Source organism: Triticum aestivum, chromosome 6A, assembly GCF_018294505.1.
Source record: "Triticum aestivum cultivar Chinese Spring chromosome 6A, IWGSC CS RefSeq v2.1, whole genome shotgun sequence".
Lineage (NCBI taxonomy): Eukaryota > Viridiplantae > Streptophyta > Magnoliopsida > Poales > Poaceae > Triticum > Triticum aestivum.
This window is the reverse complement of record NC_057809.1, coordinates 361,570,464-361,591,232: the sequence shown is the minus strand read 5'-3', so window position 1 is coordinate 361,591,232 and position 20,769 is coordinate 361,570,464. Positions and strand designations below refer to the sequence as shown.

The 20,769-nt window shown below is 50.6% G+C and overlaps 1 protein-coding gene across 4 annotated transcripts; it reads left to right on the top strand.

Moving 5' to 3' along the window:
- The first annotated feature begins 27 nt into the window (after window positions 1-27).
- Window positions 28-14,393, top strand: LOC123127556 (DNA mismatch repair protein PMS1). Of its 4 annotated transcripts, XM_044547294.1 has the most exons (13): window positions 28-352; window positions 463-786; window positions 1,088-2,081; window positions 2,283-2,512; window positions 3,109-3,353; window positions 3,436-3,562; window positions 4,256-4,324; window positions 4,435-4,508; window positions 5,352-5,417; window positions 12,914-13,017; window positions 13,104-13,285; window positions 13,483-13,582; window positions 13,806-14,393. In XM_044547294.1, exons 1-13 carry the CDS (start codon window positions 131-133, stop codon window positions 13,814-13,816), a joined length of 2,748 nt encoding a protein of 915 aa, XP_044403229.1. In that variant the 5' UTR covers window positions 28-130; the 3' UTR covers window positions 13,817-14,393. The 4 variants fall into 4 exon arrangements, with proteins under 4 accessions (XP_044403229.1, XP_044403227.1, XP_044403228.1 ...); XM_044547292.1 differs by having other exon boundaries at window positions 1,088-2,512; window positions 3,118-3,353; XM_044547291.1 differs by having other exon boundaries at window positions 30-352; window positions 1,088-2,512.
- The last annotated feature ends 6,376 nt before the right edge of the window (window positions 14,394-20,769 follow it).

Genomic DNA, 20,769 nt, shown 5'->3' with positions numbered 1-20,769 from the left:
GGCCCGGCCGGTCTCTGCCCGTAGCGCGCAAGGGAGAGAGAGAGAGAGAGGAGGAGGAGGAGGAGGAGGAGGAGGAACGAAACCCTCGTCTCGAGGTCGAGCTGCGGTAGGGTTTACTGGTTTAGTGGGGATGGGAGGAGCCTCGCCGGCGATAAAGCCTATCGGCAAAACAGTGGTGCACCGGATTTGCTCCGGCCAAGTCATTTTCGACCTCTCCTCCGCAGTGAAGGAGCTCGTGGAGAACAGCCTCGACGCCGGCGCCACCACCGTCGAGGTCGGCCTCAAGGCCTACGGCGAGGAGTGGTTCAAGGTCGCCGATAACGGCAGCGGCATCTCGCCCGGCAATTTCCAGGCACGCACAAACGCAACCCCTCATTTCTAATCTCTGCATCCTCTGTCCTTTTCCGGCCTGCCATTGGTTGCTGACCGTACCATGCTGCTGCCGTCCCGTCACCGTCTTAGGCACTCGCTCTGAAGCACCACACGTCCAAGATATCGGATTTCTCCGATCTCAACTCCGTGGTCACCTTCGGGTTCCGGGGGGAGGCGTTGAGCTCCCTCTGTGCATTGGGGAAACTGACGGTCGAGACAAGGACTAAAGATGAGTCGGTCGGCACACATTTGGAGTTTGAGCACTCGGGCGTGGTGATCAGTGAGAGGAAGATTGCACGGCAAGTCGGGACCACCGTAACCATCGAGAAACTCTTCTCCACCTTGCCGGTTCGGGGCAAGGAGTTTAGTAGGAATATCAGGAAGGAGTACGGGAAAGTCATCTCCTTGCTACATGTGAGTTTCACATCCTGTTTTCTGTATTTCTTTGCAAGTGCTACATGCAAATTTATTAATTTTTGCATGTTGAAGCCTAACTGTTCTGCTTAATCATATTTATCTTGACGTTTTGCTTCTCACAGTAGGATGTTTTATTATGATAGATGCTGAAACTTACTCCCTTTGTTCACTATTATAAGACGTTGTAGACATTTCAATCTCAGCTGTTTGAAACGTCTTATAAAAAAGAACGGAGGGAGTACTTCTTTTTTGTTGTTATAATCTTCCATTACTAATTGTCTGGTCTTTCCTGCTTTAGGCTTACGCCTTAATTGCCAAAGGGGTCAGATTACTTTGCACAAATACTGTGGGCAAGAATTCTAAAATGGTGGTGGTTAAAACTCAAGGAAGCAGTTCACTGAAGGACAATATCATTACGGTCTTTGGTTTGAACACTTTCAAATGCCTGGAGCCCTTCAACCTGGCCCTCTCTGAGGGCTGTCAGGTAGAAGGTTTCCTTTCCAAGCCTGGACCGGGCACTGGTCGCAATTCAGGAGATAGACAATTCTTCTATGTAAATGGCAGACCCGTGGACATGCCAAAGGTCACCAAACTTGTTAATGAACTGTACAGGAGTTCCAATTCCAGGCAATACCCTGTGGCTGTCCTAAATTTTTGCATCCCAACCACATCTTATGATGTGAATGTCGCACCTGATAAGAGGAAAATTTTCTTCTCATCCGAGCATACTATTTTGTTTTCTTTACGGGAGGCTATTGAAAATCTGTACAGCCCTCAACAGTGCAGTTTTTCCATCAACCACATTGAAGATCCTGAAAAGGTCAATCACACTGAAGATCCTGTAAAGGAAGATGACCCTATGGTTGATGAACCTATTAAAAGCACATATTTAATGGACAAGGAAAATGTTTCATCGCCTGAAAATGATAACTGCAAGGAAGACACAGATAGTGATGATCAGGACCCACTGAAGGATCAGAAAGTAAGTTCTTCTGCGACAAGGGTAGCCACTGGAGCTGCATCTGGAGACATGAGCCCCTTGCCAAGGAGCCCAGACACTGAGGTTGATAGATCTCCTTGGTTTTCAGCATTGCGGTATGAGCAGCCAAAAAGACCCCGTGCTGATTTTAGAAGTAATCCAGTAAGAGAAAATCATGTTAGAACAGGGCTTGCTGCTCAATCCTCCCCTTCAACTATTGTTCAGTCTTCTCTTATGAACTTTCTATCACTAAACAAGAGGAAGCATGAAGACAGTTGCAATCTTATTACTGAAGCTCCAGTGCTGAGAAGGGGTACATGCTCAGGGCAAGTGAGAAGAACAAGTTTAGAAGCAAATGCACCTGGTATTTCAGATGCCAACTCACTTCAGCAAATTAGCCTGTGGGATCATTCTCCACAACCTTTTGTACCTAAGAGGACAGAAGTTTCATTACAGCATTCTGAACCACCTAATGTTGGGTCTCCTAGTACTGAAGCTCCAGTGCTGAGAAGAGGTACATGCTCAGGGCAAGTGAGAAGAACAAGTTTAGAAGCAAATGCACCTGGTATTTCAGATGCCAACTCACTTCAGCAAATTAGCCTGTGGGATCATTCTCCACAACCTTCTGTACCTAAGAGGACAGAAGTTTCATTACAGCATTCTGAACCACCTAATGTTGCGTCTCCTAGTACTGAAGCGCATCTCCTCAATCCATGTGATGTCCACAGTACAGAATTTGATGTGGTAAGGCTGATTTAATTTTGCAGTGAGACGGTTCTGTCAGTCAGATTTCTGGAGGAGATTAGACTACTGCTGCCAATATTGTTTTATTTTTGTTTCTCTTCTTCCACTTGCCTTTAACTGTTTGCTTTGTAGCACTCTTCTTAAGTATCTCTGCCTTCTAAAATTGTATTATGAAGTTCACAGTGAACTTTTGAACTGTTAGTGAGTTATAGGCATCATTTTTGAAATATATTGCCCGTCTCTCCCCATCAGCTTAAGCTTTTGGGTGAAATGGTTAGGTGCATGCAATTCAATTTGGTAATCAGAGCCAAGAGATATTGAGTTCAAGACCCGGCCAAAATGCTATTAATAAATATAGTTGCAACCCACGTTGATACCATGTCGAGATAGGGAAATATATTGCCCACTTTTCTCCATCAGTTTAAGCTTTTGGGTGAATTGATTTGGTGCATGCAGTTCAATAATCATGAATCTACTTCTGGCATTTTCGACAACTCCTTAGTTTCTCTGATTAGCTAAGCTGTGTTTTGGCGCAAATCAGTTGTTTTTGAGATGTGTTCAGTGGGATAGATTATATAATGAATGCTGCAATGCAGGATGAACAGAATGATCGATGCCTTTCAAATTTTGGTGCTCCCGATCAATGTTTGAAGGATACCGAACCCCCAAATACACCGTCCAATATAACTTTACTTGATGGTCATGATAATGACACTTCGGTGTGCTCTACATCAGTATCTTATTCAGTGCAGTTTACAATTGATGAGCTTAGGAGAAGAAGAAAACGCGGTTTTATTGTATCACGTGAAAACAGAGTCCATTGTTCTGAGAAAACTGCAAGGTAACACGTATGCTGTTGTTATAAACAAGTTCTTTTGCCATCAGGAGTTTGGTTTTTGACTACTTTAATTGTCTTCACCTAGGTGTTATAAAGCCGCAACACTGGATAATTATGTACCAAATGACGACGAGGGAAAATCTAATTATTTAGCTGCAGCCACCAATGAGCTGGACAGGTTTTTCAGCAAAGATAATTTTGGAGAAATGAAGGTTCTTGAAATAGCTCCATGTTCTTAATATTCTCATTTTCTTTCAGTGGTTCCATATAACATTATATTTGTTAAACCATTTGCCTGATGAATGAGTCTTAGGTGAACGGTGATGACTGTGCCTAGTTTCCTTGCAAGATTAGTTTTTCTTTTCTGAAATGACATGTTAAAACAGTTCTGATGCACTCAGTAATTGGGAGGAGCCATAATGGATGTTAGCAATCATGATTTGTGAAATTGGATATTATGTCCAATCGGTGCTTTTGGAGTGGCCATACATAGAATTTGCCATACGTTGTATCCAGAGAGAACTTGATCTATTGGAATTGTAGTATGCTGAGTACCATAGGGTCATGTTGCTGTTCCAATTTTACAAGCACCTTGCAGATGTTGGAATTGTAGTATCCAGAGAGAACTTGATTTATTGGAGTTGTATCGAGAGAGAACTTGATCTATTGGAATTGTAGTATGTTCCTGTTCAAGGCAACTGCCAAGTACCATAGGGTCATGTTGCTGTTACAATTTTACAAGCACCTTGCAGATGTGGACTTTACTTTCAAGAAATCTGTTGTTATGGCCTTGTTGTTTATTTGCTCGAATGTGACAGTCATCGTTCTTGTAAAACAAGTGGCAATATTCAAAGCATTGTGTTATATGCAGTTATTTCTTAGGATACTAACTATCTCATCTTCAGGTTGTTGGGCAGTTTAATCTCGGTTTTATCATCGGAAAGCTGGAACAAGACCTATTTATTGTAGATCAGGTACATCTACATATTTTTCAGTGTAACAGTGACACCATTATACAAATCCCAAGATATATGAGTAGCACCCCGCAAGGTACCTCATATCGGTTTTTTTTTATGTTCTCAAGCATGCTGCTGATGAGAAGTACAACTTTGAGAGCCTGTCACAGTCAACAACGTTAAACATACAGCCTCTTCTTCAGTGAGTAAACAAGCCCCATTATTTTCATGTGTTATTCTGTACATGGAACTTCTCAACACCAAGGCCTCCTTTGGTTCATAGGATTAAAAAATCATAGGAATAGGAAAGTCATAGGAAATGAGATGACATGCATCTCAAATCCTATTCATAGGAATAGAAAAGGAGATGCCCTTTGATTCACACCATAGGATTTTTTCCATTGAGTCTAGGCTAATGTTTATTTTCCTATGAAATGTGAAGGATAGGAAGAATTCCTCCATAGGAATAGGATTTCATTCCTACAAACCAAAGAGCTCTGAAGGAATTTTTCCTATAAAAATCCTATCCTATGAAAATCCTACAAAATTCCTCCAAACCAAAGGAAATTGGTCCCCCAAGGGGGTACTTGCCTTGGCAAAAATAACATCAACAAGTGAGGCCTCCTTTGGTTTGGAGGAATTTTATAGGATTTTCATAGGATAGGATTTCTATAGGAAAAATTCCTTCAGAGCTCTTTGGTTTGTAGGAATGAAATCCTATTCCTATGGAGGAATTCTTCCTATCCTCCACATTTCATAGGAAAACAAACATTAGCCTAGACTCAATGGAAAAAATCCTATGGTGTGAATCAAAGGGCATCTCTTTTTCTATTCCTATGCATAGGATTTGAGATGCATGTCATCTCATTTCCTATGACTTTCCTATTCCTATGATTTTCCAATCCTATGAACCAAAGGAGGCCTGAATGGTTATGGTAGGGTAGTTCAAGGAATGACTTTACAATGTCCACGTTTATCCATACCTTCCGTAGCATTTTTTTTCTCTTGCATTGGAGGAGGGTTTCTGATTGTGTTCTAACGCTAGGCCACTGAGACTTGAACTTTCACCGGAGGAAGAAGTTATCGTATCTATGCACATGAACACTATCAGGTACATTTCCTTTTGTCCTACTACTTCGGTTCTGACTGCTCAAAACGTGGATCTAAGTATCTAACAACTTTAATATTGAAATGTGTAGTCTTTAATGCAGTAACCATCAGTTGCCTGTTTGACAGATGTTTGGTTATAGTTAAATTCAGTATATGGTTCTTCAAAGAACATGTGAAGTACTGTTTCTTCCCCAAAAGCTGTTGTTTTGGACATGGGCATGGTCTTCAAACTACAAATTTGACTATTATTTCTATCAAGACCATTGTTATGAAACCCGTTAAAAGTGGTATCCATGATTCAAAATTTCCTTGCCAAGCTACATGAAACAGATTTCCGGACATCCATAGTAAAAATACATTCTGCGAAAGCACTTGCCGAGACTAATATATACATGTGCTTTCAATTATCTGATCCAAATATTTTTGTTTGACTTTACCTAGACAGCTAATACTTAACCGGAGGGAGTAACACATAACCTATGATATCCATACATCTGTTGTTGTTTTGTTCTTCAAGGGGAAGTTTTCTGCTTATAGCGTGATGGCTCCGCTCCTAGCGCCCCTCCCGCTCCCCTAGCTCCCCTCTCCACCAGCCCCGCCGCCGTCGACTCCACGTCGGTAGCCCTCCTCCCTCGCTCTGCCATGGCCCCCCCCCCCTCACCCACCCGCTCCCTCTCCGGCGAGCGCGTCTCCTCCGGCGACAGCCGCTGGTCTGATTCCGGGTCGGACAGCGCGGCTCCCTCTCGTTCCTACCGCGACGTCGCTCGCACCCCACCGCCGGCTCCGCCCGTCCGCGACATCGTCCTTGCGCCGGCGCCCGGCGGCCCCGCCCCGGCGGCCCCCAGGCTGCCCGCCTCCGCCCGCCTTGGCCCCCGCTCGGAGGTGCACCGAGTCTCGCGCGGCGCCTCGGTGGACGCCGACGGCTACCAGCAACCGCGTCGCAGGAATCGACGTCGGCCTCGCCGCGAGCCTGCGCAGAGCCCGTCGCCGCGGCGCCAGCACACCCGTCCCCCGAAGAGCTTGCCGGGCTCTGTTTCCGCTGCCTCGACCCCCGCCACCGCGTCCGCGACTGCACCAATGACATTCGCTGCCGGCGGTGCCTCATCTCCGGCCACGACTCCCGTGGATGTGACGACTTCCACCGCCGCGCTGGGCGCGTTCCACCCGCCGCCCCAAGGGCTGCCTGAGCACCACGCCGGCCGCGACCCCCCCGCCGCCCTGCGGACTGCCGCGCCCCAAACACCGGCTCCTGCTCCGGTTGTGCAGGTCGCCCCCCAACCACCGGCCCCAGCTCCGGTCGCGCACGTGAACGCTGCTGCACCAACGCGTATCATCATGTCGCGCACTGTTGAGATGGAGGAAGCGGAGGAGGTGCTCAGCCGGGCGATGGTGGCCACCATCACTGGGACTCGTCCCCAGGTGTCCGCCGACGACGTCGCTGAGCTCCTCTACTCCACGTTCGGCTTTGAAGAAGGCGACTTCACCACCCACCTCCACAAGCCGGAAGATTTCCTGATCATCATCGGCTCCCGCGCCTCCAAGGACCGCATGAACGGCGACCACTACATCCGCTGCTCGCGCTTCTCACTGTCGCTTCGCCCATGGTGCAAACTTGCCCACGCCGGCTCCGGTGGGTTCGAATACCGCGTCGAGCTCGAGCTCCGCGGCATCCCCGCCCATGCCTGGCACTTAGCGACGGCGGAGCACATCCTCGGGACCGGTGTCTGGATTGAGCGCCTCCATCCGCAGACGCGCTCCCGCGCCGACCTGGCCACGTTCCGCCTCTCTGGTCGCGCGCACGACCCTGCCGACATCCGCCGCGCTGCGACGCTGGAAATCGTCGAGGTCACTCCGGGACGCACCGCCTCCTCCGCCCCCACAGTCACCACCCTCATGTACCCCATCGCCATCGCCCTTGCCCGATCCGACGTCGACCGAGCTCGCGCCCCCTCCAGTCATGCAGCTCGCCCAGATGGCGCGGGTGACGGGCGCGCGGCGGCTGATGGCGACGCCGATGCCGGCCAGGGCCCCGGACGAGGCTGTTCGCGTCGCCGCGGCCGCAAGCGCCGCCGCACTGCCGCTGCTCAGGAGGGACGTGCCGACGGCATGGCTGTCGACACTGCCGGCTGGACGCACCTCCGTGGCCAGCACCGCGCTGACGGCCTCGCCGTCGCCGATCGCTGGTCCGGAGTCTGCACCGCCGTGCGCGCAGACACGCCACCTCCCGTACCGTCGCCGGCCCGATGTATGGACGCCTGGCCCACCGCCTGCACCCAGGGCCACCCCTCTCGTCACAAAGCTAAAAGAGGAAAGAGGGGAGGAAAGAAAAAGCATGAAAGAAAGGAGACTGCGCTCGCCAAGGCTGCGGCGGCAGCAGATCCCAGGCCGACAGGATCGCCTCAGCGGGAGTCCGTGCATGTCGCTTCCCCTGCTGGCCCCCAACCACTGGTGCCAACTCCCCCGACAAGATCGCCTCAGCAGGGGGACACGCATGTCGCTGCCCCATCTGTGCATGTCGCTTCCCCTGCTGGCCCCCAACCACGGGTGCCAACTCCCCCGACAAGATCGCCTCAGCAGGGGGACACGCATGTCGCTGCCCCATCTGGCCCCCAACTGTTGGCGCCAACCCCCCCCCCCCCACCTCTGACGCCGGGCCAGACGCGGCCCCGTCACATGCGTCGCCTAGCGACCTGGTGGGCACGACGACTGTTGTTGAGCACACCTGCAGCGCGGTCCTGGACCCCCAACCAATGGCGCCGCCCGTCGACACAGTGGATGATGACCCTTTGTCGGGACAAGGTGTCAGTTCGTGCACATCAGCGCCTACCGCCGCCGCACCACATGCTGATCTATCCACGCGGGCAGACGCGCGTGATTTCCAACCTGGTGCCGCCCAGCCGCCAACCCATGGCCAGCTGATTGCTCCGACTGCTGATGCGCCTGATGGCCAGCCTGCAAGCCCTGGAGCGGCCCACACACAACTGCAGATCCTTCAAAGGCCCCAAAACCTGGACTCCCCAGGCCACCGCCCTCCGGCCCTCTCGCTGACGGCCCATTGGATGAAGATGTAGTCCAGACGCCAACGCCGACCATCGGAAGTGCGACACGCTTCGCGTCCCCCCTGTCACGCTCCGCCGCAGCCGCCCGCGTGCCCCCTCGACAAGCTCTTGGACCCTTGGCGACTTTCTCGCCGCGGCCACCAGGCAGCTCAGCTCGGTCCTCCCTGCTCCGGGCCGTAAACCGAGAAGACAGCCGCTGAGCTTCGCCCAACCTCGGCGCGGGCGCTTAGCCACCGCGGCCAAGACGAAGACCGGGGCACCGCCCACTGCCGCACGCCGCACGCAGGTGCAAATACTGCGCACGCTCGGCATCGTTGACGTGGATCAGGCGATCACCTCGGAGGCCATGAAAGCTTATGATGACATCTTTGCCGCGCCGATCCCCAAGACTGTCCTTGCGGCCATTGCGGCACTAGTTGGGCGCGAGCTTCCCGCCGACCCCTCTGTCGCACCGGTTACTACGGTCATCGCTGGCAGGCCGATCGAGGCCTAGCTGTGCGCTTGTGCCCCCTGTGTCGATCATGCTTTTATGGATTATGGCCTGAAGATTATTGTCTGGAATGTGCGCGGACTAAACACCCGCGCTAGGCGCACCGCCATTCGCTCGCTGATCGTGTCTACCGACGTGTCGATCTTCTGCTTCCAGGAAACCAAGATGGAGTCATCCACATGTCCACTGTCCTCGAAACGCTTGGTTCGGACTTTGATGACTATGTTTACCTGCCGGCGATTGGCACTCGCGGCGGTATCCTGCTGGCCTGGAAGAGCAGGATGGTGATTGTTGACAATCACATGTTCAGCCCCAACACGCTCACTACCCAGGTTTCGACTCCATCGAGCGTTGACGCCCCCTGGTGGCTGACCATTGTATATGGGCCGCAGCAGGACCAGGAGAAGATCGCGTTTCTTCAGGAAATCCGCGACGTCCGTGCTAATTGCGACGACCCTTGGATGCTTTGCGGAGACTTCAACTTGATCTACCGCGACGAAGACAAGAACAACGGGAATACTAACAGACGCATGATGGGGCGCTTCCGTCGTGTTATCAACGACCTCGCGCTTAAGGAGGTTTACCTCAATGGTCGACGATACACATGGTCAAATGAGCAGACCCCGCCCACGCTGGTTCACCTCGACCGAGTACTATGCACCGCGGATTGGGAGGAGCGACACGGCAAGTGCCACCTTCGCTGCCTTGCCTCGGTTGTATTTGATCACAGCCCGCTCATGCTGGACTGCTCGCCCTCGCCCCCGGTGCACCGGCGCTTCCAATTCGAGGAATACTGGACGCGCATTGCCGGCTTCCAAGACGTGGTTGCGGCTGCTTGGATTTCGGTGGACGACCCGAGCCCGTTCCGCCGCATAATGTGGCGCATGAAGGCCACCGCACGCAGACTCACGAGCTGGAGCGCTCGCGCCGTGGGCAACATCCGCGACCAGCTCGCGATCTCGCGCGAGCTGCTCCTGCGTCTTGACTCGGCCCAGGAGCTTCGCCAGCTCATGCCCCACGAGGACTGGCTCCGCCGACAGATCAAGCTGTCATACCTTGGCCTCGCTTCGCTCGAGCGAACTCTGGCTCGACAGCGCGCGCGCATCTCTTCTCTCAAAGACGGCGACGCCAACACATCCTTCTTCCATCGCCAGTGCACCTATCGCAAGCAGAAGAACAGGATCCACTCCCTGTCGGTTGACGGTGCCATGCTCACCGACCAGACTGACATGGCCGCGGCGGCCTTCGCGCATTACGATTCTCTGCTCGGGACCGATCGACCTCGAGATTGCGCCCTTGACCTGCAGCATCTCATCGAGCCGGCCGCCCTCGACGACCTGGAGGCCCCATTCACTGAAGATGAGATTTGGCAAGCCATCAAACGCCTGCCGGCGCGCAAGGCGCCCGGCCCTGACGGCTTTACCGCGGAGTTCCTTCGATCCTGCTGGCCCGTCGTCAAGCACGACTTTGTCTGCGCCTTCCAGCAGCTTCATTCGCTCCGTGGACGAGGTTTCAGTTGTCTGAACCAGGCACTGCTCACGCTCATCCCAAAGCGCGCCGACGCTGCCAGCCTGTTTGACTACAGGCCCATCAACCTCATCCACCTCGTCGCCAAGATCTTCGCGAAGGTGTTATCTCTCCGCCTCGCGCCCAAGCTGAATGACTTGATCAGTCCCATCCAGAACGCCTTCATCCCCGGACGCAGCCTCCACGACAACTTCTTGATCGTGCGACAGTCGGCGCGCCTCCTCCACCAGCTGGGAACTCCGCGCATCCTCCTCAAGCTTGATCTCACCCGCGCCTTCGACTCCGTCTCATGGCCCTTCCTCTTCGAGGCCTTGCGTCGATATGGGTTCGGTGATCGCTTCCTCGGCTGGATCGCCATCCTGCTCTCGTCGGCCAGCACCCGGGTCCTCCTAAATGGCGCGCCTGGCCCGGCGATCTGGCATCGATGTGGACTCCGCCAGGGCGACCCGGTGTCACCGCAGCTCTTTGTGCTTGCTGTCGACACGTTGGGGCGCTTGTTTCGCCAGGCTGCCGAGCTCAACATCCTGCAACAGCTGCACCCCCGTCGTGCGATCCCCATCATCTCGCTTTATGCCGACGACGTCATCCTCTTCTGCCACCCCTCGCCTAGCGACACGTTGGCGGTCAGAGAGATCCTGCAGCTTTTTGGCAGAGCTTCAGGCCTGCGGGTAAACTTCCAGAAGAGCACGGCCACGATGATTCGTTGCGCAGACGAGGAGGTCGCTCCGGCCATCGCGACGCTGGGATGCCCCATCGCGCAGTTCCCCATCACCTATCTGGGTATCCCCCTCACCTTGCGACGCCCGACTGCCGCCCAACTACAACCCGTCGTCGACAAGACTGCCGGGAAGCTGCCCACTTGGAAGGCGCACCTCATGAACAAGGCTGGACGCCTCGCTTTTGTCAAATCCGTGCTCTGTGCAATTCCCCTGCATCAACTCCTTGTGCTCGCGCCGCCGAAGAAAGTCCTCAAACTCCTAGAGAAGATCCAGAGAGGCTTCCTCTGGGCTGGCCGCACCGAGGCTCAAGGCGGCAACTGCCACGTGAACTGGCGCCGCGTCTGCCGCCCTACACGCCTAGGCGGCCTCGGCATCCATGACCTGGAGCGCACGGGCCTTGCCTTGCGCACCAGATGGCTCTAGTTCGCGCGCATGGACGGAAACAGGGCTTGGGCTGGCCTCGATCTGCAGTTCTCCAGTGAGGAACGTGCATTCTTCTTTGCGTCCACCTCCATGGTCCTTGGCGATGGTCGGCGAGCATTGTTCTGGGAAGACCGATGGATCAACGGGCAAGCCATCTCTGAGATCGCCCCCCAGCTATACGCCCTCATCCCCAAGCGCCGCCGCAAAATAAGAACAGTGGCCGATGGCCTTCAGGCGCACACATGGGCTTCAGACATTCATGGCGCCCTTGGCATTCAAGAGATTGGCCAATACTTGCTAACCTGGAGGGCCATTGAGAATATCACTCTCTCTGCTGATCCAGACCAGCTCCATTGGAAGTGGAATGCTGCTGGCACATACACCGCCCAGTCCGCGTACCTCGCCACCTTCCATGGCTCTACTTCCTGCCCGGCATGGAAACTTAACTGGAAAGGCTGGGCCCCCCCGCGAGTGAAGTTCTTCCACTGGCTCGCTAGCTTGGGATGCTGTTGGACAGCTGATCGTCTCGCTCGCCGCGGACTGCCGCACCCTCCTCGCTGCCCGCTATGTGATCAGATGCCGGAATCGATGAACCACCTGATCATGGACTGCCCCTTCACCAAGCAGATTTGGCACGACATCCTGTCTTGGCTGCACCTTCCTTGCAGCGCGCCTAATGGTGAAAACTCCCTGTCGACCTGGTGGCACACGGCGCGGCAGACCACGCCCAAGCTGATGCGCAAAGGACTTACATCCGCGACGCTGCTGATCCCTTGGATGACCTGGAAGCATCGCAACGATTGTGTCTTCAATGCGGCCACCCCTTCGACTAGCGTCTTGGTTGCAAAGATCAAAGAAGAAGCTGCGCTCTGGGCGACCGCGGGTGCTCGAGGCCTGCGTGTCATCCTCCCACAGACCTGGGATGTCCACTGAAGTTACTTTGTGTTTCTCACCTGTAATGGTGCCTCCTAGGAGGATGTAACAAACTATCTCTCTCTTTTCAATATAATGAAACGCAAAAGCCTTTTTGCGTTTTCTCGAAAAAAAAAGTTTTCTGCTTATATCTGGTTCTTGAAAATATCAATTCATGCATGATAAATTATTAATTGCACCAGCTAGGTGTATTTATTTTCGATAAGTGCATACCATCTTGATTCTTGAATCACGCATGGTCCTTCATCCCTCCTGTAGACACGCTGTATCTTTCTAGTTTGAATTAATAGTGTTTGGAGGTGATTAAATCCTAGGTAGCTCACATTCTTCTGTCACCTTGTTTCAGAAAAAATGGTTTTGTTTTAGCAGAAGATTTGCATGCTTCTCCTGGCAGTCATTATCTTTTGAAAGCTGTGCCATTTAGTAAAAATATTACATTTGGTGTTCAAGGTAATCACTTATTGTTGTACCATGTCTGATTTTACGCTCGTAAAAAACTCAAAACTGTAGACTTACTTTCATTTCTCTTGATTTAGATGTGAAGGAGCTGATTTGCATGCTTTCTGACAGTCAAGGTGACTGTTCAATAATTAGTAGCTATAAGATGGATAAAACTGATTCTGTTTGCCCTTCGAGGGTTCGTGCTATGTTTGCTTCGAGGGCTTGCCGAATGTCTACTATGATTGGCGATCCACTGACGAAAACTGAAATGAAGAAGGTAATTACAAAAATTCGGCTGCGGTGACCTAGATAGATCCTTCCTCAAAAATACACGTATTAGTTTAGTTTTTATGTGACTTGGGTATTTTCAGAAGCATAATCCAATGCTTGCTTTAGTCCATTTGTGCAGCCACTCACTATCCAGAAAGATGTAATGCTTCAAACGATGAATTAATGTTTGCTTTTGCACTTCAGATACTGAAAAATCTAACAGGACTAAGGTCCCCTTGGAATTGCCCGCACGGGAGGCCAACAATGCGGCATCTTGCAGATCTGACTAGTATAAGGTCCAAAGGTAAAGGATTGTGCAGTCCACTGCAGCATTCTTTTCTATTTACATGGTGGTTTATTGCAAGGCCAAGTGGTTAGCCAGTAGTATAAAGCCCGAATGTGTGGTTGTTAGTTCCAAACATTCTGGACTCACATCTTGTACTTGTACATGACTGCAACTGCCCCTATTTACCGCTCTTTTGTTTATATTTGATCTAATATATAAAGGATATCTCATGTTTTCACAGAAGCAAATTGAAGCGGTGCTGAGAAGTTTCATTGCGTAAAAGGAAGAAACATCCATTGACGCTCATGAGGATTTTATCGGCAACTCCTTGACTTCACGGGAATATCGCAGGATCTAGGGTGACGTTTTGACAATTGTTCAAGTGACTGGCCGTCGCGTGGCTTGTTTTCCGCTGCTACGGAGAGCCCGCTTGGAATATCGTTTTCCCTCCTTAAAACATTGGCTGGTTAGAAAACGCCGAGGTGGTTGGTTCATTGTATTAGGCCTGTAATGTTTACGCTTGTATCCTCGTTTAGGCTCGTAATCAGCCGATTTATGGTACACACCTAGGATATCAGTTGTGGCTGCTGTTATACACCTGTGAGCTAAATGCAGTTGTATAAAATTACAACAGTTCCAAGTGGAGCCTGAGGGCGCGCTTGGGAACGGTCAACGGTGTAATCAAACGGAGGTGTTTAACTTACGCCTGTATCATACCGGCCACTGAGTAATTTTGAGCTGGAAACAGAATGACGAGGCAAGGCATGCATTTTTTACAGGGGTATTTCAAAGTAAAATGATAATCCAAACAGGGCTTGAATTTGTAGAAGGTTTCCTGCTCCTTGGCGAGCAGTTTGTATTTTTTGAGCCTGCTAAGTTTGCTGCGTATGTTGCCGAACACACGCTCACGCTTTGTGCATGTATGTATCTCAGGCTGACGTAGCCACTTAGTTTAAATTGACTATTAACAGGGAATGTGGTAAATAGCCGGCATGTTAGTGCAGGATCAAGAAACAGAGGCAACAGGTGCACTTCCGCTTAGATCTCTAGCCGCCACCTCCTCCACAAAAAAGCTAGGGTTTCTGGCTTCCTGCCTCCTGCCGGTGCTGCTGCAATCCGCCTCCTCTCCGGTGGCCCTAGGATCATGGGGCACGGTGGATCTCGGCAAGGGTCATTAGGAGGGCTTCGTTTTTAGTGATTTCTTCTAGTTTTGTTAGGGTTTGTGTCCTGCTCAGAAAGACAAGACGGCGGCGGCTTCTTGAAGATGGAATAAAGGTCTTCCCGTTTAGCCTTCGTTCCGGCGATGCGTCTAGCACCGTTGGTGGGCGTGTGAAGGTGTGTCTCCGGTGGATCTATCATTGGTGGATTTGCTCGGATCTTGTCGTTGTTCGTCTACGTTTGTGTGTCTTCGTGTTGGATCCTTCTGATCTACGGTATTTTTCATCTGCGGCGGTTGCTATTCTGGTGCGTTGGTCCTACAGGGCTTAGCACGACGACTTTCTGACTGTCTACTACAACAAGTTGGGCCCGACTCCGACGATGGAGGAGCGATGAGGGCGGCGCGCCTTCGACTCGCCTCAGTGCTTGTAGTCGTCACTATGTGGTCTATGGATCTGAATGTAATTTTTTTAGTATTCATTGTACGATAAATAGATTAGAAATTTTCCAAAATAAATAAATAGCCAGCATGTTTTTTTATTGAGTTGGAAATAGACGACATGTATACTCCCATACTCCCTCCGGTCGGTTCAGATTTACAAGTCTCGCATGTATTTCAATCAGAAAAAACAAGGGGACTAGCCCTTGAAAGCATATATTTATAGAAGAAATCTCTAAGCAGCACGAGCTACTCCGGATTCTCATCCGTAATTTGATCAACAAAATATTAGTTTTTTTCTGCGGAAAAAACTTTCAATCTACTCATCTTCAATCATGGTAGTACAATGAACACTCGAAATAATAAAAATTACATCCAGATCCGTAGACCACCTATCGACGACTACAAACACTGAAGCGAGCCGAAGACGTTAGTTACATGTTCGGAAAAAAAGTTATTGGATTCACCATTCAAGAGAAGCTTCTATGATGTATTCCCTCTGTAAAGAAATATGAGAGGGATTTGGTCACTAAAATAGTGATCTAAATTATATGCATGTACATCATATTTTGTTAATCAATTAATGGTCAAGGTCTTTCACTAATATGCTCCCATGGCCCCAATTTGAAAAAAGAACAATCAATTTCAAACGGTACAGAAAATCATTTTTTTTGTAAATGTGAACAGTGTAGTTTTTTAATAAATATTTCAGATCCAAATTCAAAGTACACATCAAGAAACAAAAAAGACAAATCAAGATGTGAACAGTGTATGGGACAAGACATGTTCAGTCCCCATTAGGAAGTTTTTTCCCCCTAGGTTTCGTCCCTAGGGTTCTCCAGTCCTCCGACGGCTACGGCGTAGCCGCCGTGAGTTACCATTGTTTCCCCGACAAATCCCCCACACGCGACCTTCCCCTACCTCTTGTTGTGCATGCGGCAGTGGCTGGTGAAGCAATCGCCTGTGATCTAAGGTTTGGAGGAATCGGCATGGCGACTGATGGAAATAGCAGCGGATCAGGTAGTCAGCAGATGGAGGATACCAGCAAAATCTTGGAGAGGTTGAATCTAGAGGATGATGAGGCGGATGACCTAGTTTGGGAAGATGAGATCGATATTGATGAGATTAAACCGAAGTGGTTGGCACTTGGCCGGCTCTTGACAGGGAAGAGTTTCAGTCAGAGTGCATTGATAGGGGATATGAAAGCGGCGTGGAACCCTGCCCAGGCCGTTGTATGGAGAAGAATCAATGCGAACCTGTTCTCGATTCAATTCAATTGTCTTGGCGATTGGAACAAGGCCATGCACCAAGGGCCCTGGGACTTCCATGGATTTGCTCTAATCATGGCGGAGTATGATGGGTTTTCAAACCCTGAAAAAATCAAGCTGGACAGATTGAAGATATGGTGTCAAATTCATAAGTTGCCGGATGGAGTGCTCAAAAGCAAGAGTGCTTTACAGAACCTTGCAAGCCGTATTGGTATGGTGGAGGAGGTTGTAACGCCCTCGATGCGGCTATATCTCCCACGTGTCGAAGCACGACTTAGAGGCATAACCGCATTAAAAGCAATGTCGCAAGTGAGGTAATCTTCACACAACCCATGTAATGCATAAGGAAAAAGATACATAGTTGGCTTACAATCGCCACTTCACACAATACATGAATAAAGAATTACATCATCCCAAATACAATCAAGGTCCGACTACGAAACCAAAATAAAAGAAGGACCCCAAATGCGACAAGGTCCCCGATCGACCCCAACTGGGCTCCACTACTGATCAACTAGAACGAAACAACACAAAGGACAAGATCTTCATCGAGCTCCTCCTGAGCTTGGTTGCGTCATCTGCATGGTCTCATCGGCACCTGCAAGCTGGTTTGGAAGTATCTGTGAGCCACGGGGACTCAGCAATCTCGCACCCTCGCGATCAAGACTATTTAAGCTTATGGGTAAGGTAAAGGTATGAGGTGGAGCTGCAGCAAGCGACTAGCATATATGGTGGCTAACATACGCAAATGAGAGCGATAAGAGAAGGCAAAGCACGGTCGATAAAAGCATGATCAAGAAGTGATCCTAGAACAACCTACGTCAAGCATAACTCCAACACCGTGTTCACTTCCCGGACTCCGCCGAGAAGAGACCATCACGGTTACACACGCAGTTGATTCATTTTAATTAAGTTAAGGTTCAAGTTATCTACAACCGGACATTAACAAATTCCCATCTGCCCATAACCGCGGGCACGGCTTTCGAAACTTCAAATCCCTGCAGGGGAGTCCCAACTTAGCCCATCACAAGCTCTCACGGTCAACGAAGGAATAGACCTCCTCCCGAGACATTCCGATCAGACTCGGTATCCCGGTACAACAAGACATTTCGACAGGGTAAAACTAAACCAGCAACACCGCCCGAATGTGCCGACAAATCCCGATAGGAGCTGCGCATATCTCTTTCTCAGGGCACACTCAGATGAGCCAAACGTCGGGTAGGCCAGCCCAGAGTTGCCCCTGGTAGCCCGGACATCGCTTAGTTGCACCAACACTCAGAGGAGCGCTGGCCCGGGGAGGGGGGGTAAAATAATGATGACCCTTGGGCGCGCGACCCCCAAGGGAAAAGAAAAGGCTAGGTGGCGAATGGTAAAACCAATGTTGGGCATTGCTGGAAGAGCTTCACTCAAGGCGAACTGTCAAGGGGTTTCCATTATTACCCAACCGCGTAAGGAACGCAAAATCCGGGAACATAACACCGATATGACGGAAACTAGGGCGGCAAGAGTGGAACAAAACACCAGGCATAAGGCCGAGCCTTCCACCCTTTACCCAGTATATAGATGCATTAATTAAATAAGATATAATGTGATATCCCAACAAGTAAACATGTTCCAACAAGGAACAACATCTCCATGTTCCAACAAGGTACAAACTTCAATCTTCACCTGCAACTAACAATGCTATAAGAGGGGTTGAGCAAAGCGGTAACATAGCCAATCAACGGTTTGCTAGGACATGGTGGGTTAGAAGTTTGACATGGCAATTTGGGAGGCTTGAAAGCAAGTGGTAGGCATCGTAGCATGGCATAGCAAAAGAGCGAGCATCTAGCAAAGCAAAGATAGAAGTGATTTCGAGGGTATGATCATCTTGCCTGAAATCCCGTAAGGAAGAAGAATGAGTCCATGAAGAAGACAAACGGACGTAGTCGAACGGGTCCTCACAAACGCGACGTTACCGGATTACCGAGAAGAAGTACACCGGAAAGAAGCAAACAACATAGTAAACAACCACCACATAATCATGGCACGATGCGCAAACAAGTATGATGCATGTCTGGTTTAAAGAGGCATGGCATGGCAAAGTGCACAAGCAATCCTACAAATTAAGTGGAGCTCAATATGCATCAGGATGCATATTGACAAAACACCACATCAATTATTTAGTTCTCTCCCGTTTAAGTACACAACAATATTAAATGTTGGTTAACATGGCAAGAGGTGAAGCATAACAAAACTACCTATCTAGTCAAGTTTAAAAGAGGCCGGAAGCAACGAACAACAATTCCGGTAAATCCTCATGTGCATATATTAGGTTTGGTACTGTTCTACCCTAAACACAATTTTAGAGTTATTAAACATGCAAAACAAGTACACCATGTTAAAGTAGGCAAAATTCCACCCCATTTGCATATAAAGTTTGTTAGATTCCGAGTTACGGTTATTTAGTTACGAATTAAAGCATTTTAGCAAGTCATTTAAGCAAAATTAAACAAACAGCATTTTAAACATGTTAAACATGGATGAAAGTTGCATATTATGAAACTAGATGAAATTCTAAGCAAGTTTCATATATAATTTATTTAGATCCGATGCATGGTTGTGGAGTTATTAAATGCATGAAGTCTAGGGGGCTTCCTGTAAAACTGGTTATCTCTGGATAAATGGACAAATCTTAGAACGAAAAAAAAAACATGCCATGGGCCGAAACTAGCAGGCCTAGAAGTGCATAGGGGAGGCGCTGGAGGGGTTGCTCACATCGGGCCAACATGCCGAAGGGGGAGCAGGGTGGTGGGCCGGCGGATCTGGGCCGCGGAGACGCAGCCCATGCGGACGCGGTCAACGGTGACGGGCGAGCTCCTCCTACTCGAAGCAGAGGCGGGAACAGGCGTGGCGGCGGCGGTGGTCTGGCGAGGACGTCGATGGGGCAAGGTGGGGAAGGCCGGGAACGAGCAGATCGGCGCGTGGGGAGCTCGGATCCGGCACCGGACGCGGTCAACGGTGACGGGCGAGGCCGAGGAGGCCGGCGACAAGCTCGGCGGTGGCTCCTGCAAAAATGGCGGCAGCGCATGGCTTAGAGTAGAGGAAGAGCAAGGGAGAAAGGAGATGGGGAAGGAGCAGGGCAGCGGGAACGGCCTGCTGGTGCTCGTCGACAGCATCTCAGGTGGCCGGCGAAGCGAGGCAAATCGAGACAACGGCGGGGTTCTGGATCGAGGGGCTCCTCCCCTCGAACCAGATCGGGAGCGAGGAAGCGGGAGGCGCTCAGGCCCTGCACGGGCCTGAGCGGGCCGCGGTGGATGGGGGCGCTGGAGGGGTGATGTGGCGCATCATGGATGGCCAGGAGCGGCGGCGCTGGCGTCTTCTACCCTCAGGGACGGCGCCAAGTGGCGGAGAAGGGGCGGCCGGTGCTGAAAACGAGGTGGGAGGTGGCGGCTGAGGGTAGGGGGAGGCTACGTTGCCTGAAATGGACAAGGGGGTATCCATATATAGCAAAAGAGCTAGGGTTAGGGGATTTAGGGGGGTTTTCGGACCCTCCGATCGCGATCCGATGGCTCCGGTCGGAGTGGGGTTTGGTGGGCTGTGAAGAGGAGGTTGGGCTGAGATGAGAGGGAAGAAGTGCATCCCGGCAACTGTTTCCGGAGACCGAAAATGTCCGACGTTAGACCGGCTATACTGTCGCTATAGTTATCCGTTGGGGCATCAAACGATCTCCGAATGCGATGAAACTTGACAGGCGGTCTATCTACACCATAATAAGACCACACGTCAACTCTCATCCCATACCGAGAACATTTTCCGGCCACTTATAAAATACTATTTCGGACATGCCGCGGGCGTGTGCAAGTGTGTCTGGGCTCAGAACGGACAACGGAGAGAACGAGGAGGCCGGGACGGATGCAAGTTTTGAAAACATGATGATGCAATGCACATGATGACATGACAAGATGCGACACGCAAGCAAATGACATGTCAACGACTGCGAATAACTGGAAGACACCTGGCACATCAGTCTCGGGGCGTTACAACACTCCACCACTACGAGAGGATCTCGTCCCGAGATCTAGAATGGCACTGGAGGAACAACAGAATAGAACGAGAAGAGGTAAAACTAAGTTGCTTCTTTGACCAATGAGTGAAACCAAAGAACCTTGAGAGGTTGAACAATTGAAAGAAAGAATCAACGAGAATGAACGAAGTTGAAAGCACTCTGTTAGGAAAAGGAACAAGGAAGAACAAATTCGGGCAGCACTCCGATTGAAAAGAAAAGGAATTGAATAAGAACTTGGTAAGGTGAGAAGATGCTTGATGAAATCACGACACACTGCCTCCGGAACTATTGA